This window comes from Phyllostomus hastatus, unplaced genomic scaffold (assembly GCF_019186645.2).
Source record: "Phyllostomus hastatus isolate PE091 unplaced genomic scaffold, TTU_PhHast_1.1 phas_contig_210, whole genome shotgun sequence".
NCBI classification, from domain to species: domain Eukaryota; kingdom Metazoa; phylum Chordata; class Mammalia; order Chiroptera; family Phyllostomidae; genus Phyllostomus; species Phyllostomus hastatus.
Window position 1 is genome coordinate 8575836 of NW_025333737.1, and position 23778 is coordinate 8599613.

The following is a 23778-nucleotide window of genomic DNA, read 5'->3' on the forward strand; positions in this document are numbered from 1 at the left end:
GACCCTCCTCACTCAGGATGACTCCCCCCTTGCCTGAATCCCCATGGCTGCAATGTGAGTCATTTTCCTCTCGTTCCGTCCTCACTGGGGCTGGGAACAAGGAGGTGGTCACACTGTTTCATGTCATTTTTCCACCTTTAGGATTTGGTGGTGGTGGCGGCGGTCATGTTTAATATATATTCAGTCCCCACAGGATGAATATATACTAAGCACTGCCTTAGTTTTAATATTTTTTAAATCAAGAAGCCACAAGCCACAGCATCATCCCTCATTTCCCACCGGGCCTTTGTGTTGACGTTTTCTGAACCGGGTTTGGCTACAACATTTAGAACTGGTACCATGAGCACCTGAACCAGAGACCCAGCCGGAGCGGTGAATAGCATGTAACAAGCAGCTTCAGTGGCCCCCACGTAACCACCCAAGGGGTAGAGAACACCCAGCATGGGCACAGGGCGGAGAACTGGCCCCCCAGCAGCATAGGAAAGAATGTGATTTAAGTTCCAGGAGGAGCCCCATTGTCAAAGCCACACGAGAGGAAGGCATTTGTGAGCTGCCGTGAGGGATGTGGCATCTGGAACAGGAAGCGAGAGCCTGGGTCCGACCACCCCACCACATCTGAGTTCTGTTTTCGCTGCTCCTCCCTGGCTGAGACCGTCTGACAGCCGGCCCTCATCCAGAGGAGCTTAACCTGGGAGTTGGCGGGGGGGGGGGGGGGTGCGCGGAAGCTGAAGGGTGTGCCCACTGCAGCTCTGCCAAGACTGTTCTCACGCCAGCAGGCCTCCGGCTGGACCAAGACAACCACATCGCTCTGCCTGTCCAAGCGTTCCTTCCGTCTACCCAAGGGACCTGTGACGGCCTGGCAGAGCTTATGGCATAGAAATGCTGCTGTTTTGGAGATTGGGGAGGTCTCCCTGCAGACGACCTGTGAACTCCACCCAGGGCCCTCAAAACGAAGAGCTGTTGGCCCTCAGTGAAAAAGAGAATGCTAGGTGCTATGGCCTGAATGTCTGTGGCCCCTTGGCCCCCAATTAATAATTGAAGTCCTGTCCTCCATGGCTATGGTATTAGGAGGCAGGGCCTTTGGGATGAGATGAGGTCATGAGGATAGAGCCCCCATGAATGAGGTCAGCGCCCTAATGAAAGAGGCCCCAGAAAGCTCCCTGCTCCCTTACACTACCTGAGGTCACTGGGAGAAGGTGCCGCCTATGAACCAGACGTCGAACCCACTGGCATCTTGGTCTTGGACTTCCCAGCCTCCGGAACCATGACAAATAAACTTCTGTTGTATGTAAGCCTCCCAGTGTACATGATGTTGTTACAGCAGCCCAAACGGACTTAGACACTAGTTTTTAACTTCACTTTCCTACCACCTTCTTAAACTCCAAGCGTGTTCTAGAATAGTTCTACAATCATGGTCCAAGTACCCCTGGAAGGGAAGTCAGTGGTGCTCGACCAGGGACTTTTCCCCCAAGGGACCTTAGGTAGTGTCTGGAGACACTTTTTGATTAGCACAACTCATGGGGAGGGGTTGCTACCGGCGTTGGGTGGGGAGAGGCCGGGGTGCTGCTCCTCATCTTACGCACAGGCTGGCCGACCTCTTATAGCAAATGTCCGGGGCGAGAACCCTGCCCTGAGCACATCCTTCTGCGAGCAGCATTGCCGTCCTTCTGTGGCGTCTGCAAGGACCTTAGATAACACACCAGCGGGGAGCCCGGGTCTTCTGCTTTTCCCCAGTGGAGGCCCAGGGAGGGAGAGACTCTGGAAGGACGGGAAGTGGGGAGAGGCAGGCACACCCAGCTGCAGGAGAAGACGGGGCTGGGCCAGCTCTGCATTAGAGCTGATCATCAAGTTTGTCCTCAAGACTCCACCTCGACCCCCTGGACGTCTCACACCAGGTTCTGGGTTTGTTTTCCCCTCTTTGCGCCTGAGCTAATGGCAGTAGCTGTGAACAGGCTGTGGCTTACTAATAATATCCCACTCACTTTGGATTTTGTCATAATTACCTTCCTAATTTGCACTTTTGCTGGAACACCTGGGGTGTGAGCTCCAGTTGGCATTTTTCCTCTGCTCCTTTCCACCCAAAGGGTTCCTGCAACCATCTGTTGGTCTTCAGTATCTGCCTGAATTCTCTTATTGCGGTTCTTTCTCTCCCTCATGTGGAATTTGTCTTGGTCTCCCATTAGTTTGACTCTCCGGTATTTTCCACCTTCAGACATGATAACAACTAACATTCTCTTCGCCACAAGCCCTCCTTCCTCTTCTCTTTTCTAAATCACAGGGAAGTGTTGGCTCCCTCCCTTGGCAGCACGTGTTTTGGAGTCGGGGGTCATGGTTCCCTCCCCTAGAGCCCCAGGAGAGCAGGGAGGAAGGACCTGCTTCTTTGCCATCCATCACAGAACTCAATGGCCAAGGCACACACTGCCATGGCCAAGGTCCAGGGCGGGGCCGAGGGACAGTGCATTGGCTTTGCCCTGACCTCCTCAGGAAACAGGTTCACATGCAAGCTCCAGCTGCCTGCACCTGGGAGAATGCCACAGCCAAGGTCAGCAACCTGGGGTGGAGGGAGAGGGAGAGACAGGGTCAAGGCCTGGCTCTGGCCCTGGACACTGAGCTACTTTGGACAGGCCCTTCCTTTCCTCCCCAAACTCCCGGAGCTGTTGTTTGCATTTGTGTACGTCAGTGTGCTGGGCCGCATGCTCCATAACCAGCGAGGGTGAGGTCTCGAGTTGCCGGGGGGCCTGTGGCTCTGGGCTGCACTGTCATTTATATCAGGGGTCCCCAACCCCCAGGCAAGGACCAGTACCGGTCCGGGCCTGTTAGGAAGCGGGCCACACAGCAGGAGGCGAGCTTGAATGTAATGCACTTGAATCATCCTGAAACCGTCCCCCCACCCCAGTCTGTGGAAAAATTGTCTTCCACGAAACCGGCCCCTGGTGCCAAATGGGTTGGGAACCCCTGATTTACATTAAGACCACTACTTACGAGACAGCTTTCCCAGCTTTTCTCATAAAAGTGCCAGACATGATTCTTAATGTCTTTATATACATTATTTCTTATATTTACTTTGAAGTGAAATGTCCATTAATGTAAATTGTATTTATTTTTATACTTTAATTTTCACTAGTTTTTCATAAGGAAAAGGCAAAATAAACTTTTTATCTCAAAGGGGGGAAAATCACTAATTAGAGCAAAATCTTTAACAAAAGAGCCAACCAACTGTTGTTTATGGTTTAGGGGGAAAAACCCTGATTTCTCCAAAGGGAGGGGTTTGTTCTTCTCACTCAGGAAACACCCCTAAGTGCCGCCCTAGCTTTTGACGCCTCTCCCCAGTCAGTGGGCCACCCTCACCCCGAGACCCACAGTTACGGGTGAGAGTGCGGTACCGCTCCACTGCGCTGGTTCTACACACCCTGAGAACAGTAGGTTTGTAAACACTGCACCCCCGGAGGCAGCAGGTGGCCAGATAGAGGCGTCCCCAAGGTCCTCTCACTTTGCATTCTCATGACCGTGGATGTGGCAGCTCCTGCCCTCCTGGCGCTGCACAGAAAGAGGCTGCCTCCTCCCTGGTGGGAAGTGTGTCTGAAGGCCGTAGACATACCAGCTGTAGCCCATCTTGACATTCCGCTCTCACCAATATCCGGCACCTCCCCCAGGACACTGTTGTTGCCTACCCCTTTCTGAAGCACTACGTCAGAGGCATCACACCAACCTGAAAATGTTGAACGTGTATCCAGACCCCTCCTTGGAGTCATGACTGCTACCCTTGGGGACATTTCTGGAAGAGAAGGAAAGTGAACAGCCAGCCGTGGAGGGCGAGGAAGAGCCTGGACTTCAGAGTCCCAGCTCCCCCGGGCTCTCAGAGCCTCCCGCCACCTTTCCACTCTGACCCGTGGAGTGGAGGTGACAGTTTTCACCTCTGGTTCACAGTCAAGGCTTCTAACCCAGGGCCTGGCATAAAACAGGCCACTTTGCCACCACCACCATCACTATGTCCAAGAGAAAGACCACAGGGAGACAGAGATCTTGAATACAAGGCCAGATTTGGAACCTGGAGTCAGCTGAGAAGAAAGACTTGATGAATGAAGACTCAGCCATTATTAAGAATTGACATCAGGAGCCTTAAAAATGACAATGAATAAAACTTTAAAACCTCACTTCTGCAAAGTCTGGTTGCTCTGATGTTGCCTCGGCTGGCCACGTCAGCCGAGAGCCCTCGGAAGCAGAGTGTCAGGGGCTTCTCTGCAGCCCACTGCAGTGTGAGTCCTGCACCCTGGGGGCTGGGCCCAGGGGCCTCGAGACTCTGGTCTGGTTTTGGAAAGAGCTCCAAGTCCCTGGCTGCTGAATCTGGCAGTGGCCCAAGTCATTCCTCGTGACCTCTGGGCTCTCGTCCACCACTAAAGTCCTAGGACTCTGAATTCCATGATGGTCACTAGGAGAAATAAGGAAAGATATTCAGTGGGGCACTAGAACCCCAAATTTTCAACCAGCAGCCTCTGGTGGCCACAGTTACCCCGTAAGGTCCCCACAGGGAGACTGAAGCACAGGGAACACTTTATGCCTTAGCTGCTGAGGCTTAGCAGGTCTTTGGATGAACCAGACTGCATCACGAGTAAGCTTGTTCACCTTAACGCAGGTCAAGCCAAAGGGCCCTGTTGTCCCCAGGTGCCTCCTGAAGTCATCATTATTGTACAATCCCAGTGTCCCTGGCCCACTCTAAACAGGACACAAGGATAAAAACAGGGAGTTCAAAGTGACTGTGAATTCCAAAAGAAGACAAGCCCCTCTCAGTAGAGTTCGCCCCCTTTCCTCTTCATAACAAAGGTTGCTCCTTGCCCCCAAAGCTTTTGGTCTTGAACCTGACCAATGCTATGGTTTTATTTCCTCTTTGGATGGAGACTGAACTCCCCCATGGATGCCAGGACTTGCCTTAAGATCAGGCTTCTACCCCATGGGTCTGAGTCCACTGGGACAGTTCCACTTTTTCCAAAGCCTTTACCTCTGCACCAGATGCTGCAGACTAGCGTCTCCCTTCCACCTCTGCTTCTAGTCAGGGTGCTGGTGAACTTGGCAAGCTCGCCAGGTCCACTGGACAGGACTTGGAGAATCATCTCGCCCATCCTCAAGTTTCAAGCTGCACGATAACTACACCATTTCAGAGTAGACTGTAACAGTCTCTACCTCGTGACAATGGCTTGTCCCATGTCTGCAATGATATCATTGGGCCACCATGTCAACCTTGGGCTTCTTGCTCATGAGCTGATAAAACCCTACATGTTTAGGTCAGGGTTGATCGAATGTTTTCTGTAAAGGGCCACATGGTAAATAATTCAGGTTTTTGGTCCATAGGGTCTCTCTCACTGCTGCACAGAACCAGCCACAGAGGGCTCATCCGCAAGTGAGCACGGCTGTGTGCCAGTAACCCTTGTTTATGCACGCTAAATGTACATGATTTTTATAGGTCATGAAATGCTCTTTCTTTGTTTTCCAGCTACTTGTAAAAATTATTCTTGGCTTGAAAGCCATATAAAAGTAAGCATTCAAAATTTTTTAAATTACAATTAAAAAAATAATGGATAAATAAATAATTTAAAAAAAACTTTTTAAAGGCAGTGAGCTAGATTTGGTCTCCAGGCCGTAGTCTGCTGAGCCCTAGAGTTTTTGTTATTCACAATCTGCCGCAACATCACCTCACACAGTGGTGGCGATGAGCACCGTGGGGAAAGTATTTCTAACCCGTCATGCTTTTTTGTGTGTGTTGCAGAGGGGCTTGCTGTCGGAGTTGGATTTGGAGCTGTAGAAAAGACGGCGTCCGCCACCTTTGAGAGTGCCAGGTAAGCCAGCACCTGCTGCCCAGCACTGGGCCCTGCACCCCGCAGTGCTCTGGAAATGCTCGTGACCCGGATGGGTGCCCCCAGCCACACAGGGCCAAGACTGGCGAAGGTGGGGCGGAGGTCCGGTGAAGCTCACCTGAGAGAGGTGCTCCATCAAATGGAGCAGGTCTATGCTCTCTAAGGGGTGACCACCTTGAAAACACAGTGTGGACGTCATCATGTGCTGTTGTCTAAACTCTTTAAATGTGTGAAGACAGAAGGGAGTAGTGAAGGGTAAAAGGGGTCAAATACATGGTGTTGGAAGGAGATTTGACTTTGGGTGGTGAACACACAATGCAATTACACATGATGTATCAGAATTGTACACTTGGAACCTAGACAATTTTATCAATCAGTGTAACTCCCCCAGCCCCACAGAAAAAAAAAAAAACCTAAAGACGAAACACAACAGGCAGCAGTTGATGCCCCAGTGGCTCCGTCCTCTTTGAAGCCCTTTTTCTCTGTCATGTCACTGGCCTCCCCTGGCTGCCCCCCTGCCCCCCGCTTACGTCTGCTTCTTTGCAGGCTCTCCTGGGGGCTCCTCATCCTACGGCCCTTTCGGAAACACTGATGCTGCCCAGAGACCTGTCTCTGGGGCATCCATTCTCCCCACTTCGTCCCCCTCCATGACTTTATATCCCATTTATTTGCTGGTGGTGTTCAAGTTCATTTCAGCCTAGATTTTCCTTCTAAACTTACTTTTCCCAGATACTTGGATGTTCCACAGGATCCTCATGCCCAGAATTTCCGAAGTTGAGCTGCTGTCTCTGTCTGCTGTCACTCAAAGCCTGCCCCTCCCCCAGGGTTCCCCGTCATCACCTTGCACCCAGGTGACGAAGCCAAACTGTCATCCTTGACTCCTCGTTTCCCCTCATCTTCCTTAGATGGTCGCCAGGCTTTGTCAGCTCTTCCTCACTTCTCCTTCCCTTGCGATACACGGGGCCTTGATATGGCCAGTGTCCACCTGGGGATCACGCAGGGCACATACCCTTTAGCCTTCGTAGGGATTAGCTCGGCCGGTCCACCTGCGCCCACAAACCCACGAACACTGCAGTGTCCGGGCTGAAGGGGCCAGGGCTGAGCCTTCCATCCAAGTGTGATGAACTCGGATGCCTTCTGGGGACTAAGGAGTCACAAAAATGAGTGGAGGCAACTGGGGGACACAGTCGGGGACTGTGAGGACAGAGGTGAACCTCACATAGACAGCCCACGCATGACCTAACGGCTCTGGAATTCACAGTCGTTTTAAAAACGTGATTCAGATCAAAGCGATGGTCCAGGGCCACCAGTTCTGATGCCTGCTTCTAGCTTATTCCCTTGCCTTCTCGCTGGTGCATTCTCCAAATATCCTCCTTTCTCTCTCTAAGACACCCCCCTCTAATGGTCAACCCTGTGTCTATTGACCATGTGGTCAGGAACTAATTTCCCATGAAGCCCCTCTTCATCCTTCCTGGGGACTGGACGTGCGTGGGGCCTCCTTGTGCTTCATCACCTCGTTGTGTGGATTCCCTCAGCTGACGTGCTGCTCCTGTATGGTCAGTGTACCACTACCGGTCACTGAATGCCAGTGCTACATGCCAAGGGACGTGCCTGCTCCACGAAGCCACAAACATGCGTGTGCATGTTCTAGGTTGACATTGTCCCTTCTTATTCCCACCTGTCAGACTCCCAGGGCATTTCCTCCCTCCATCGCCAGGCCAGTGTCACCCATTAACCTGATGCCTGTGGAGAAAATCGGATGAGACAGGAGGAGGAGAGGGGCCTTTAAAATGTAAGAAGTGTCGCCACCGTCCAGGGCTGGTTCTGACTCACAGTGCCCTGCGGGCTGCGTTTCCAGCACCAGGCGTCGGGTGGGGAAAGTGGCTCTTTGTCCCTCGGCGCAGCCGGTTTGATCCTGGCTTCAGTGAGAACGTGAGAAACGTCAGTCGGGCAGCGTGCAGGGGGCTGAGCAGGTGAGAGGGGCTGACCCCGTCCACATTTGAAGACCAGGCCCTCCCAGAGCACGGGGCACTGCGCACCCTACAGAAGGCCTGTGACCCAGGGATTGCACTCGCAGGCCTGGCTTTCTGGTGGCACCACATCCCCCATAACATCAAGATGTCAACTCAGATGTCCCGCTGTTCTGTCACCTGCACTTCCTGCCAATCATTATAACTGTTTGTAGAGAAAGTAGAGCAAAAGCCTTTCCAGCCCAGCTCCGCCCTCCCCTTGATTCTCCCTGAGTTACATAAACCCTCAGGACCATGGAGCGGGGAGCAGCCTGGGGCCATGGGCCTCTGTAGCGGCGGCCTCGCAAAGGCCTCTGCTCAGCAGCTCACTGGGGGCTTTTCCCGTTGCACCCTGGAGCAGCCTGTGGCGGCATCAGCATCACCATGTCCAGAGTATCCTGGGGTGGGGGAGGGGCTTCCCGAAACCCAAGCCGCAGAGAAGCAAAGAGATCTCCCCCTCAAGCAGACCCTACCCTTCAACCCACTGTCTTCACTTACAAATCCGCATGTAGTGCGTGGTTTGGGGTCTTCCCTTCCACGTGCCTGTGATCTTACTCCTGACTGATAGAGTGCAGAACAGCCCCCCTCAGGACTTGTTAGACCTCCTGGCTACAGACCTGGGTGAGCCAGAGGATGGGGACTAGGAGGTCAGAGGGAGGGGGGGAGGAAGAAAAGAGAGGAGGGCAGACTAATTGTTGGGGGGAGGGGTACAGAAACAAAGTCATCAGGTGATCAAACACATTTTTTAAAAGAGAGAGGTTTTGCTTTTTAAAATTCCGGTTCTGTGGGACTACAAAGTGGCACACCGCAAATACAGCACGCAAAGGTTAAAAGTAAAGAAATGGAAAAGGGTCCGAGGTGGATGCTGATCAAAGGAAGCAGGCGTTACAGTTTCGGTGCCAGACAAAACAGACATGGAGGTGGAGAGCCATATAAAGAATAAAGGTCAGTCCTTAATGACAAGGGAAACACTGCACCAGGACGACACAGCGGCCCTGCAGTTGTGTGCACCTAGCAATGCAGGCGTCACACTGCTTAAGAAGAGCTGTCAGAATTGCCAGGGAAAAACAGGCAAAACCTCCATCACGGTGGTGAGCGCCTTTCCTGTCTCTGACACCAATCAAACATGAAAATTTTACAAAATGTGTTTAATGGACATAGATAGAACCCCGACCCAGCAACTGGGAAGCTTTCCTTCTTTTCAAACACACACGTGCCTATTTTTAAATTGATTAGAGCCACACAGGTAGAACAGCCCCACATCACGACTGTTCAGACCCCAATCTCTGACCTCAATGCGATGTCACTGGAAGTCGATGACACGAGGTAGCCCAAATAATTTGTTAGTGCACGGCTGAACCCGTGAGCGCCAGGGGATTGGCACACCATGCGCTCCAAGGGCAGCATACAAACCAAGTTGTCTAAGAAACCAGTGGACGAAGGGCACTCTCTTTCCTTGTCGTCACAGAGTGGGCGTATTTCGCCCTAGTGTGGGGTCAGTGCACTTGGATGGGTGGAGCTGATAAGGGCGGGTAATGCAGAGAGCAGGGTGGATCCTGAGGCATTTTCAGGGCTGGTGCATAGACCTGTCACCGAGGCAGTTCCCAGGGTGCTTTGTGGAAGGGAAGGCAGATGATGGGTTGGCCACGGTGATGGTGCTGATGCAGGAGATGACAAAGCCCGAGAGATGATTGAAGCACTAACCCGGCTCCCATGGAATGATTTGGGGGTGGGGTGTAGATGTTCCAGTGTGAAACACTCAGCAGTGGAACCGATGTCTGTTGGCCACCCGCAGCTGTGTGTTCTAGCTGCTGTGGGAAGACAGGGGTGTGATGATGGTGGGAACGAGGAAGGCCTGATGGCCGGAAGAGGTTTTAAATGCAGAACCAACAGACAGCACTTGTCAGCTGATTTTGCTGTGGAGAAGGGAGAAGGGAGAATTCAAGTTCAGGCATCCAGGAAACATAGGTCATCTTACAGTGCTGTGTGGGAGTGGCTGAGAGGGGAGGGAATACAGATTTGCCTGGATTTGGGAAAAGAAAAGGGTTACCCAGCAGGTGCCTGGGGTCCACGTGGACCAAGCTGGCTGAGCCAGATGGATTGTCCTGTTCATTTAGTTTAGGGGTCAGCAGCCTGTGTTCCAGGGCCCAGAGTCAGCCCCACACCCTCTTTTGGTAAATGGAGTTCTGCTAGAACACAGCCATACCCGTAAGCTTCCGTGCTCTCTGCAGCCCCTTTCGTGCAGCGGTGGTTGGGTTGTGTGACTGCCACAGGATCGTAAGGCTCAAAACTGACCGTGATTACTAGCTGGCTGTTTGCAGAAAAAGTGTGGACACCCCTAGTTTAGTGGACACTGCCCATAGATTTAGTTCAGGTTCATCATCAAACACCCTGACACCAATGCTCATTTTTACAACTCCCTACTGTTTTTTAAGCATCTGGAAGCAGGAAGTTCTCTTGTCTCACCTGTGACATCACAACCCCTCACAAGAAAAGAGAAAACGTAAAAAGTAAATGCTCTAGAACAGCACTGTCTTCAGTTTCTACTTGTTTCCCTGACCAGAAAGAGGACAGGTGGGCCCCTGGCATGTAATGTGTATGGGTGCTGCCATCTACTGTTCAAATGCTGTTACTTCACCACCTTTCTGGAGCCCTGTCTCAACACTCCCTCCTCCTTCCTTTCTCATTAGATAGCTTGCTTGGGGTCACCTCCCCTGAATGCTGAAGAATCTCAGCCAGCAAAGGGCAGCCTGTAGTTCAAGGGAAACAGCTTTCTTCTGTCTGATCTGGGCCCTTGCAATTTCTTTTGGTTTCACTACAAAGAAATTCTTCAAACCACATGTCCTTGGGGAGTTTGGCTGCTTCGGTGATTTTCCTTTCTGAAGTGTCACTAACTCCAGAGAACATGTTTTCCAGTAAGGAAACATGTCCTCAGCTCTCACTTAACTCAGTGGCAGGCATAATTCACACCAGCAGGGAGGGCAGGGTTATTTATGCCTGAACATTTGGTTTCCTGTACTACTTCCTGTTGAAGCTTTGATGAGGCACACATTGGAAGGCGTTTGTCATCCATGGACCCGCCCTGCCCGTCCTGGAGCAGGCTTTCGTGTCACAGAGAGGCTGGCTGCAGACCTCGCCGTGTGCCGTGTGCCGTGTGCCGTGTGCCGTGTGCCGTGTGCCGTGGATAATCCACAAAGCACATCCCCACCCTACACCGGGGTGTGTTCCCTGCTGAGGGCCAGGTCCGGCTGTCCAGCACCAGGCACGCCACAAAGGATGCTGGGTATGTTAGCCGGCCTTTGGACCCAGATAGCTCATAAGTTACATGTGGGGCCATTACAATAAATTGTAAACTATGCGTTTGCCTCCTAGACCCAAGAGTAAAATATAAGTCAGATGTATCCTTTTGCCTGGCTTAAAAACCAACGTGTATGTTGATACATTAACAATCATTTGAGACAGCAGCCATCAGTCAACTAAGCAGCTGTTTGTTTAGCAATAAAGACAGCAGTAGACACAGTTCCCTGGTCATTAGTCAGCTTGGGCCAGTGACAAGTGTGTCTGTATGTGTAAGACCTATTGTATCAGTGCATCTGTAAGTCCAAGTGGACCCCCCACTTTGGTTCCAGGATATTTTTGAAAACGGGATGGTTACATGCAGAGAAGTTGGAGAGGAGACTTGGGTGTTGTGGGGGGTGGCGTCAGAGAGCTGAACAATAACTTCGTTCCAGTTCACTCGTGCATGGTCTAAGGACCAAGCTGCCTGCACATCGCCAGGGGCTCTGAGGGTGCCCCCAGGCCTCCCTGCCACAGGGACAAGTGCTTAAACTTCTGGAGAGTTCTGGGGAGACTCCCTTCTTCAAGGCTGCCACTCTTGACCCTTCTCCCTGCCCTCTGCATTGGGTCTCACCCTTCCCCACAGAAACCAGAGCCCAGCCTGGTTCCCTTGGAGAGTGGTCTTTAGCCTGAGAAGTGGAACCCCAGAGTAAAGACAGGAAGGTGCCTAGGGGAGGATATACTTCCACACCTGATCCAAGCACTCCCACGCCTTCCACTGCAGAATGACACACACTCTCCTCCTCCCGCACCCCCTCCGCTCTTCATTTCACTTCAGTAGAATTCAAAGTAAATTCTTGTGCTGTTGTTTATTTGCAATAGCAGGTTGAGCTAGAAATTTTATTGTATGCAAACAAGCCCTTCTCTTGAACCCATCAAACTACTTTGCCTGGAATTCAAGAGTAGTCTGTAGGCAGCTCCTCTTACAATCCCTTTCCAGTCCTCCCACACAATGATAGCCTTACCCTGAATTATTAAGAGACAGTGGAACTTGAAGCGTTGGCAGGCAGGCAGTGGCTGGCAGACAGCGCCACCATGTGGTAGTTCTACTTCATAGCTTGGTAGGTGGTACAAAACCGACCGAGGTAGGGTGCAGAAGGCGACTGAGAGGTGCTGATGTCTGAGACAGTGTGTAGCTCCTGCAGAAGTTAGGGACCACGTACATAGATATACAAGTTTATAAAAATGCTCTGTATGTTTTCAAAATAGTAGCACTTTCATCCTCCCGCTCTTTTGACCTTGATGTTGCATTCTTCATTGAACTCAGCACTTACACGTTTCCATAATCATCTCATTTATTTTCCCATGTCACACAATAACAAGATAGCTTTTACTGACCCCACACAGACAGGAAGGAATAACATGAAATGAGCGGTGAAAGGGCAGGAAGCCACGCTCTGTTCCTTGGATCGTTTCTGCCAGGAGAGGAAGATGCAGGTGTCTAGAGTCCTGACTTCAGCACGCTCCAAAATCAGTAAGATGTTTATGTCATTTTAGGGGGGAGACATTTATTTTTGTGAAGACCTTTTTAAAGTAATGTTATTTATTTACCATTCCTGGAAGAGAGAGGGCCTAAAGCTTGCCAGACACTGGGGCGAAGCCGGACTAAGTAAAATGAGGCGGTTTCTCAGGGATAATTTTAGGCAACAGATAATCAAGTCATAAATGTACCTGTGCGTCCATCTGTCTGTTCACTCCACAGAGAGGTTACTGAGCCGACCGTGTGGACTGCAGTTTGTGAGTCCATGTACTTGTCAGTGGGCGCGCGGGGCGTTGGCTGTTGGGAACAGTGCTGCCGTGGACACTCGTGGGCAGGGTCTTGAGCAGACCTGTGTTTGTGTTTCTCTTGGGGCCATACCTACAATTGGGATTGTTGAGTCATGTGCTAGCTCTATTAGCTTTTTAAGAAAGGAAGCTTTAAAAAGTTGCCTTCTGTGCTGAAATAAAAGGAACCAGATTAGACCAAGACTTGACTTTAACCTTTAAAGGTCAGTTCCCCAAACAGCGTTGCTGCAAGAGGCTTTCTCGGGGCCACTCGCCCGCATCCCGGCCTCGCACCGCAGGGATAACCGGCATTCTAACTGCAGGTGACCCACCGAGCACTTGCGGAGTGCTGGCCCAGTGCCGCCCTTCGCCTCCCTTCTCTCACAGAATCTGCTCATGGGGGTACCACTCACAAGCAGCCCCATTTTGCAGGCAAGAAAGTTGAGGCACCGAGAGGGGCTTTGTCCGCAGCCCCACAGCCAGCAAGGAGAAGAGCTAAGTCCCAGGCCCCGGACCTGGCTCTCGGCTGGGAGGGTCAGAGGCCTGTGCGGTGCATGTTTGGCCAGGCTGCATGAGAAGCTCAGTAAGAAGGCCTGGCAGTGGTCGGGGCTCACTTGCCCCTGAGTCTTCTTTGCTGCAGACTCTGTGTGAGTGTGGGGTTGTGGTGTTTAAGAGCGTGGTTCTGGAGCCAGACTGCCTGGGTTCACATCTTGTCTGTCTCTTCCTGGCTGTTTACCCGCATGGGTTTTTTTTTTTCCTGTGCCTCAGCTACCTAATCTGCAAAATGAGAATCATAGTAGTACCTACCTGAACAAATTGTTCTGAGAACTAACTGAGTGTTACATGCAAAGCCCCCGGGACAGTGTGCCTGGCATACAGGAAGGCCATGTGGAACGTAGGTGTTGTTTCAGGGCGGAGGCCCAGGTGCTAGACGCACGTGGCCGGACCTGGCATTGCTTCTGCTCTCATGTGTGTTGGGCTCCGTGTCTTAGCGGACTTTCCTCCATCTCCCCCTCCACCTCCCCGGGCTGGTGTTGCTCCTTTGCCCCAGCATGGCCTGCTCTGGGTCTGCTCGGTGAACGTGCCCACTGTCATTGCATAATGCACGCTGTCTTCATCCTGCTCCCTCACCCAGAGCAGAGCCCAGGCCACCTCTCCTGTTCTCTGTGCAAACCAGGACCAGGCTGTGCTGTCTGCTCTGCACTGCGGGGGGGGCGGGGTGCAGGGGCAGCGGTGGCCGACAGTCCTGCAGATGAGTTTACAGTGGGCAGCCCCTCCAGATGGAGGGCTGCCTCCCTCTTGCCCGCCCTTCCCAGTTCCCTGGATTCACTTTTAGGCCCCTCCGATGTGGCCACACAAGTTACCGTCTCAGAACAAGGAGAGAGGCACCAGGCTGCCCTCCTCTGTCTGCCGGGCACCAGCCTCTCCCCCGCCAGCCACACAAGGGGCTGTTTATGCTGCGGCCCCCTCCTCTGCCATGCTGCCCCCAGCCACCCCCACCCAAGTCCCTGGCGACAGGGTTGGACATCTTGGCACGGGGGACAGATCTCTACACAACGTGCACTCTGTTTAGCCTGAAGCAGGCCCCGGGGGAGGCGCAGAACCTGCCAAGCTCTTCACTCGCGCACGGGAGTGTGGTTTCTCTGTGGCTTTCCCAGTGCTGGGGACGGCACGTGTTTTTCTCTCCTCGGTCCCTGTCCTCACAGCTTGTGACAAGTAACTCAAGGCAGAAAGCGGCTGTGTTTTGCAGAGCGGACCACTGAGGGGGCTCAGGTTCCCTTGAGGTGGCTCTGGCACGGCCTTCACTTCACAGCACTTTGCCTGGTGAGCTAAGAGAGGCAGCCGGGGTGCTCCATGTGGGACCAGCAGGGACAGCTGTTGTCACGAGCCGTTTCCAAGCCTCACTGGCCTCTGCCATCCCCATGTGGAGATGAGGGCACAGAGCCAGGGCACCTTCCTTGGGGTCATGTGTATGGCAAGTGGCCGAGTCCGGGTTTGGCAGAGGTCCGTCTGATGCGGAAGCCCGAGAATTAGCCACTTCTGCCTGGCTCTCCCGTGACACTCCTGCCTCTAGCAACCACGGGATGATCTCAAAAGCCAGCACGTACTGAGTGCTTTCCCTGTGCTGATCCTGTGCTCATTGGCTCACGTGCATTAGCTAATCCTCAGAGCCCTCCCCCACAACGAGGGAGGATGAGCACTCTGGTTTTATAGATGTCGAACGCGCCAGGGGCACACAAGCAGTAAGGGGTGGAGGCAGGATATGAACCTAGGCCCTGGCCTGTGCCTTTGACCGATGCCCTCTCCTGCCTCCCAAGTTGATGTGTCTGCTGCAACCAGAGAGGCTGGAGAACTGCCCCCCGCAGTGCCATAGGACATGGGGTCAGCTCAGCTATAAGTATGTGCCCTGGCTGTGGGAGTTCCCATCCTGTTGTCAGGTATGTTCCTAAAATGCTGTGTCTCATCGGGCAGGTTGGGAAATAGAGGAATATAAAAACTCCCAGTGAAGGACAGACTTTCCAGCCAGTCTCCCTGGAAGCAAGTACTCGTGTTAAAGAGTATGCAGATGTTACCCTCACTGGGTACTCCCATGCAGGGAGGTGCAGAGGGCAGGAAGGGGACACTCCAGAGAGTCGGTGTGGAGGTGATCTGGGTGGCGTTGCTGCGGCCTTACCCCCCAGGAAGCAGACGGATGGACGGACAGGCCGGATCATGGGGAGGGTAGAATTCCAGAGCAAGAGTTTTCTGGGCTGTAGGCTCCAGGATCAGGGGTGGCAGTTGGCTGAGTGGGAGCCCCAGGTTTTTAGAGCAAACGTGTCCTGGTCAAATTATGTCCCCCAGAAAGGCACGTTGAAGTCCTAACGCCTGGTCCCTGTGAATGTGACCTTACTTGGCAATAGGGACTTGGCAGATATAATCAGTTAAGGTGGCATCATACTGGATTCGGGTGGGCCCTGAGTCCAGACGCCTGGTGTCCTTCTGAAGATACATGCAGAGGAGAACGCTGTGTGACAGCACGGAGACACACACAGGGACACCCCCTCTGTGGAATGACAGGCAGAGACTGGAGCCAAGCCAAGAGATGCTAAAAGTTGCCAGCAGCCCCCAGAAGCTGGAGGTAAGGAAGGATTCTTCCCTGGAGACTCTGCAGGGAGCTCAACCCCGCCAACTCCTTGATTTTGGACTCCTAGCTTCCAGAACCGTGAGAATAAATCTCCGTTGTCTAACCCAGTTTGTGCTACTTTGTTACAGCGGCCACAGGAAACCCATACATAGGGTCTCCCAGCCTCCCCCCACCCCCACTTGGCTTTCTGCAGTGCCCCCACAGCGGACACTAAGCCCTGAGCATCACTTTAATCCGTATTCTTTTCCATCGTGATGCATTTTATTTCCCTGCCTCACCCGTTTGGTGGGTTTCCTTTTTTATTTCAGGAAGAGGTGAAGGTTTTGTGTTCTGCCCCCGCCCCAAATCTCTCTCAGTTCATTTTGGACAAAATTGGAGAAAAGCAGTGGCTCTCTCCTTTTTCAGCGGCCGCCTGCCCTCAGACACTGGCCCATGGGAGAGTCAGGGCTGCCCCCCTCCTGGACTGGAGCTGCTAAACTGTCGTAAGAAAGAGGCCTTTGTCACGGGGACCACGGCCCTCGGCTCAGAAACAGAGACAGATTGTGCCAGAAAACAAACAACAAAAAAAAAGGTTCAACCACAGAATTCTTTGGGACTTCAGTCATCAGCCTCTCACTTGTTCTTAAAAGACAAATTTCCTTTCTTTGGGGTAATTCCATCAGATAGGTCGTCAGGTTTTAATTCTGTCCAGGCCGAGGGCGCCCCCCCAACACACACACTACCCGGGACCATCTGTGCCGGCCTCCGCCCAGCTCCCTGCTTGCATTACCTCATGCCTGCCTGCCTGCAGGTTGGGGAGTCGGGGCCCCACCAGGCCGCGCAGGGGGCTGGGCAGAGGGCCTGAGGCACATACATTTTCAGTCCAGGGAAAGGAGGATCGACTGGAGGAGGCCGAGAAGTCACATTACAAAGGCCTTCGCCCATGAGTGTACAGACGGTTATCGCTGTCCATTCCACTTGGGAGAGACTGCGGGGGTCCTCAAGTTGATGTGAGAGAAGAATGGAAGTAAAGTGACATGCCCGAAGCCACGCTGTTCACTAACACCTGACCTGCTCAGGACCAGGGGTCAAAACGCTACTTGACCGGCATGGCACTTGGGAACAGCTGTGGGCCCAGAGCCTTCTCTTCGGCAAGGGAGCCCTTCTTACTCTCTGAGAGCCTCCAGCGCACTCCGCCCCCTCCTAGCCAGTTTCACTCCTGACCATCCTTTCGTACGTCCAGGGTAACATCTCCAGACACTGCTCAGGTGGCCAGGGCAAGGCGCACTTCACTGACCTCGTGGGAGTGACCCTCCCCACCTCACCCCGTGAGAAGATGCAGAGGGAAGGGGAGGGGCTTTACTTTGGCCTCAGGTTGGACAACCAGGCACAAAAGTCACCGCAGGCACCATTGAGAACACAGAGTCCAAGTGTACCCTTCAGACACGGAGTCTGATCTCAGGGTCAGGCCCCAAGTCAGTGTTTTCAACAAGCTCCCTGTGGCTGCACCCACGGTGTGAGAACCACAGTTCTGGAAGGAAGCAGAGAAGTGGGAAAGTTCCCACGTTCCCTTCCGGAGGGGGACACGAGCTTCCCACGCTCGCGTCTTTCCTAGGGTGAGGAAGGGAGCTACTGCTTCAGTGATGTTTGGTGGTTTTCCACGTACAGGTCTTTCACCTCCTTGCTTTTAATTTATTCCCAGCTGTTTGTAATGCTATTATAAATGGAATTGTTTTCTTAATTGCATTCTCAGATTGCTTTTTGTTAGTATGTACAAATACAATCTGAGGGGGAGTATAATTACCTCCTATCCTGAAATCTAGCTGAACTCATTTATTAGTCATAAAAAAAAATTTGTGTGGATCGCTTAGGTTTTTCTGTATATAAACTTATATTATCTTCAGATGGATATGGTTTTACTTCTTCCTTTCCAATCGAGATGCCTCATTTGTCTGTATCTAGTGCCTCTCAGAGAGATTGAGATTCTAAGCAAGGAAGAAGAGGATGGCGAGTCTGGTGACTGAATTAAGAACAGGGGACGAGAACCCTTTGGGTTGTACCCGTTAACTGAGGAATTGCTCCTCTGCATGAAGGAGAGTGTGGTTCACACCCCACGACCCCTTGCACGCTTGGTAGGCTTGTCGTCTCCCCTTGGAAACTCTCGTCCGCATTCTGGTCCAGGAATGCGGGTTCAGTTCCTGCTGTATAAGATGCCTAAGATTCATGTCCAATATCAGGGTGAAACTTGCTGTCAGACCCCTCACCGAGGCTAGGCTCTCACCTGGTTACTTATTTTCGGGCTTTGGGCCTCTGCCTGTGAATCCTTTCAGCCCGGATTCTGACTCCATTTCCCCCCTGGCCCATGGCTACAGAAGTCCTCACCCTGTCCACCATGGGTGCTCAGATTCTCTGCCTGGGCTCTGACGGCACGTCCTGTCTGCTGGAGCCTGCTTCTTCCCCTCTGCCTTTCCCTTTACCTGGTTGGACTGTCTTGTCTGCTTCAGCTCTGAGCTACTTGTCCATCCTTCCTCACTGGTACCTCCTTTTTTCTTCCTCGTTGGTACTACTGCCTTTTTTCGTTGCCTTCTTATCTCTAGGATCTTGAATTCTGTTTCCCCACCTGGACTTAATGCTCCCTGACGCTGCCTGACTGCACCTCTCCCCATCATGCCCCTGATGTCTGATCTGTCCGTACCGTGGGTCTTGGATTTGTTGCTCCAGCCTGTCTCATGTGGCTGTTGATTGTGTCTCAACTGTGACCCAGGTATTGACTTTCAACTAAAATTCAATTTGTTTCCCTCTGTGGATTTGTTAAATGCATGAAAGCATATCCCTTGGTTGAGGGTCTTTGTAGATGGGGAAATGAGGAAACAATGCAGCTTCCCAGGGCAGGATTACCTGTAAGCTCTGCCGAAGGTTCCTCCGATCACCCACAAGGCACTGGAGACCTTTCAAAGGAGTCCGAAAAATCAGACCTCAGAATCACAAACTGCTTTTGGGCAGGGCCGTATCCAATATTTTCAGTAGATCAAGACATCCTGTATATCGTTTGTGCTGTTCATCCTGCAGACGGTCTCTCCGTATTGCCACCTTCCATTTAAGAACATGAGAAGGGGCAGAGGGAGACGAAGGTGAGACAGAGGGCGAGCCGCAGGTGTGCTGTCAGAGCAGGCCATCCTGTGGTGTTCCCCCAGGAGCAGCCAGGTCAGTGTGAACAGGAACCACCCTCAGAGTTATCATGGAAAGTGAAGTTTCTGGGTCCCGGAGGGGAGAGTATCTGGGGGTGCCACCGAGGAGGGTGCACCACACCTCGGGTGGATTTAGTAAGAGGACACTCGCAGTCAGATGTACCCCGGAGAATGTTTCGAGCTACAAAGATAAATAAAATGTCACAAAATCATCCAGATAGGAAAAGCAGCTTACTTACAAAGGGACTACATTCAGACTGATCAGAAATTCGAGCAAGTGAAAGGGGACATTCCCGTAAAGGAGATGGGAGATCAGGGGCAGAGAAACCTGCAGCCGCGTGAACAAATAAAGTTGGGCCTAAAAAATCAAAATCAATCAGCCTCTCTCCCTCTCGCTCTCCCTCTCTATCTCTCTCACATACATACTTCTTTCACTTTTTATACACAGCTCAGTAGGGTAATTGGTCCATAATTTCTTTGTCCACCAGCCACCGTCCATTGAATGCCCTGCTCTTTGTTAAATCTGCATTAGCTGAGAGAGGAGAGATGTTTGGATCGGCTCATCCCTGTTCAGGGAGAGACCCTCACAAGCAGGTCAAGCATCAGCCTGTACACAACAGTTCACCTCGGACCAGGCACTCACTCCTGGCCCAAACGGTGGGAACCCCAATCCAAAGAAAAAGCTCAGCTCTTTCCTGGTCAAGCAAATGAATCGAAAAAGAAAAAGGCCGAGTGCCTGAGTCTAGGTTTCTTAGAAAATGGAACCTAAGGCAAAGTGACACCCTGCAGTTTATTGGGAGGTACACTGCCCGAGAAGCAGGGGTGAGGCAAGAAAGTAAGTCTGCAGTGAGGCACACCACTGAGTTGGTCGTGCCTCCTCGAAAAGGAAATCTCGATGCCTGCTTGTAGGTCATGAAGGACACCTTCAAAGAGACCAAACGGAACCACTGAGTCTCAGCGCCGTTGATTAGAATGTGCAGAGGAGCAGGCAGGAGACAGGAGAGGCAACTCATCTCATGATTCCTTCCCATCTCTGGCTGGTTTGGTCCAAGCCCATCTCCCCCATGCTTTTGAGTTGTATTACCCATCCCTCCAGGCAGCTGCTATGGGTCCAGCGGGGGATATGGGCACTGAAGCTGCTGTGGGTCCAGCCACCCTGGGTGAGAAACAGCCCTTACTCCCTCCAGAGACCCACCCCACTGTTAGTGGGTGACAGCTACAGGTGAGGCTTTAGGAAGGGCGTGGTGTGTTAGTCACAGTTCTCTGGAGAAACAGAACCAATAGGATGTGTACACAGAGGCTTATTATAATGTATTAGCCCATGTGATTGTAAGGGCTGGCAAGTCCAAGTCTGCCGTGTGGGCTGGCAGACTGGAGACCCAGGAGAACCAGTGGTGTAGCACTAACCTGAGGCAGTGTGCTGGTGAATTTTTTCTTACTCTGGGGAAAGTCAGTCCTTCAACTGATTAGACGAGGCCCACCCACACTGTGGAGGGTGACCTGCTTTACTCACATCCCAAAACACCCTCACAGGAATCCCCAGAATCATGTTCAACCAAATATCTGCCCACCCCACAGACTAGTTGTGGATGCACAAAATGACCATCACACAGGAGAGTTTCTGGGGTTGCTCAAGAAATTCTTTGCTGCCTTGGCTGGCATAGCTCAGTGGATTGAGCACGGGCTGGGAACCAAAGTGTCCCAGGTTCGATTCCCAGCCAGGGTACATTCCTGGGTTGCAGGCCACAGCCCCCAGCAACCGCACATTGATGTTTCTCTCCCTCCCTCCCTCTCTCTCTCTCTCTCTCCCTCCCTAAAAATAAAATAAATAAATAAATAAAAATTAAAATCTTTAAAAAAAAAAAAAGAAATTCTTTGCTAAGGTCCAGAGTTCAGGCAGGACCACAGGGAACTGGGACAGAGTAGACTGGCCCAGTGCACCAGACTTAGCCAGCAAACTGACCACTGTGTCTGGTACAGGATGATTACCGTGCAGTTAGTTACTGTTCTGCAAAGACCATCATTGAGTGTGTGCTTATTTTTACATTCTGTTCACTTGCCTCTTGCTGGTTAACCTTTATATTGGTTATACTTTGAGGATATTTTTGCCATGCTTGAATAGACTGGATCAAAAGATGCTTCAAGGTTGAACTTTGACTTTTACTTGGAAACTATTATCCACGTCTTAGCCTTCCTAATCATGTTCTCTGTGGTGGAAAGAAAATGAACTGTGCGTTACTGATGTTCAACCAGAACAAGCATGCATGTCCGTGGGGGTGTGGGGGTGCCAAGGGAGATCAATGATTGGCAGTTTGTGCTCCTTATAAATGGAAGTGATGGTGTCTTAAGAGTGCTTAATGGCATGCAGGTTTTCCTTCTGTCTTTCTCTTCCTCGAATAATTCCTTATTGACTTCGGATCTACCCCACAGTCCCTCCCACATGTTTCTGCAGACACACACACACACACACACACACACACACACACACACACACACAGAGTCATTCGGGACACGCCCACATTTTCAAGTATAATCAATGTCACATGGTAGTTAACAATATACCTTGCCTTCTCTTTTTCATGCTAACTCTTGTAGCCCAGTGTGCATTTCCCATTAATCGCACATCTGATTTGGATTTACCACATTTCAGGTGCTCAGCAGCCACATATGGTCGTGGCCACCTTGTTGGGTAGCACAGCTCTCGGGCAGTGGTGCCAAACCCTGGCTGCACGTGGGAATCACCTGGGGAGCTTTAAATGCTGCCTCGGCCCTCACCTGCAGTGGTTGTGACCTCACTGGGCTGCGCCAGGGCTGGGCCTCCACAGCTGATGTTGTACCTCCCAGGGTGAGAGCCACTGGTCTGCAGGGGGCGCTTCTGGGAAAGGCACCCTCTCCCCCAGTCTGACCAGACGTCTCTTTCCTTCCACCCCGTGAGACTCCCATGGTAAACAGAAATTAAGCAAGCTCTAACTTGGGTCACGGGCAGAAGAAAAACAGAACAGGGCAGTATTAAATTCTGTCTCCCAGGCAAGAGTGAACAAGCTGAACCACTCGCCTTCTCTGGGTCTGTTTACCAACAGGCTCGGCAATTATTTGTTTTGCCACTGCCCTTTAAGCTCGAGACGTGTTTCTGGTTTTCTGAGAATTGAGAATCATCAAAAAACACTGCAGCTTTGGCAAGATTTCCCCGTGTTTCATGGGGAGCCTCCAAAGGGAACAAAAGCATCCCACGAGGAGTCCCAATTCCCGGAGGGACGTTGGGAATCTGTGGGCAGGAACCCCAGGAAAGCATGACCCTCCACAACTCACTTTCTCTGCTCTTGACAAGCGAACTCTCTTTCTCTACAAATAGAAACCAGTCCAGACAAACCTCGGAGACTCGGGTTTCTAAATGCATCCAAAAAACATTGTTTCAGGGAAGTGGACAAATGAGGCATGAGTAATTCAATCAGCAGGAAAACAAACTCGATGACGCCCCATGTCTGAGACCCAGGGCATCGGCAGGCAGCTGTGTGCCAGTCCTGGCCGCTCACACGCACCTGGGGCCCCCGTCTGCCCAGTTGGTCCCTCACACTTAGTGTGGCTTCCCAGGGGTGGCACAGGAAGTCCCTGGGGGCTGTGAAATCAGAGGGAAATATATGGAGAACAGAATCACTCGGAGGATGTGATACTTGCTTGATTTTTTCTCTGTTTGGATGGTCTCAATGAAGAAGTACCTGGTCCAGGCACAAGAGCTCTGTGCTCTAGTGAATGTGCTGGGAAGATGCACATGACTCAGCCTTTGCCACTGAGCTGGGTAGCCCTCCGTGTGTCAGGAGGCCAAACTCTTCGTGCTGACCTTAAGGTGGAGGAGAAGGGCTACCCCGTCCACTCCTATTCATCCAGCCTGTCGATCAGAGCCTGTTCTTGCAAATGGCTGATAGGGTTCAGTGTGACTAGGAATGAGAGTTGGTACAGTCTGATGAGTGACTCACTCAGGAACAAATTCCATGAATTTGCTAATGATATTCACAGATAATCAACTGTGCTTATCAGTGTAGTTTTTGTAAAGTCAGCCACATTTCCTGTGTTCGCCCAAGTTTTACATCCTCCTTTGAGACAAAGGTGTGGAGAAAGGGAACAGAGTCTAACACCAGCCGTTTCCTGTCTGTGTTCCTAGCCAGTGTAATGGATGTTTGCTAGTGTTTTAATGAGATAGGTTTACTTTTCATTTACAACATTTGTAAGAAATAGAACCACAGTTTGTATTGTCCTAAGCTAAAAAGAAAATGTACTGGTTTGCAGAGCTGAGGGGTCCAGGGACCCTGGCTCCTGGTGCAGCTCGGTCCAGGACCACGAATCGTATCATCAGGACCCTGCTCTGTTTCTCGTCCTCAGCTCTGCTGTCTTCAGTGTTGGCTCGATTCTCAGGCTCTACATGGCAGCATCATGGCTAGCTTCCTGCTAACAGCTCCAGCCCTGTGTCCTTCAGGTTCAAGTCCAACAGGGAGCTTCTCCATAGGTCCCTTGGGATCTGATTAGACAAACAT

General features: G+C 51.7%; 1 protein-coding gene across 2 annotated transcripts in view; it reads left to right on the top strand.

The window, feature by feature from the left end:
- The window catches only part of SLC39A11 (solute carrier family 39 member 11), a 262852-nt gene that overhangs the window by 206665 nt on the left and 32409 nt on the right, over positions 1 to 23778 (top strand). For both annotated transcript variants that reach the window (XM_045837488.1, XM_045837489.1), the window contains exon 7: positions 5762 to 5831. In XM_045837488.1, coding sequence (XP_045693444.1) covers positions 5762 to 5831 — 70 coding nt within the window. The remainder of the gene's footprint in view (positions 1 to 5761; positions 5832 to 23778) is intronic.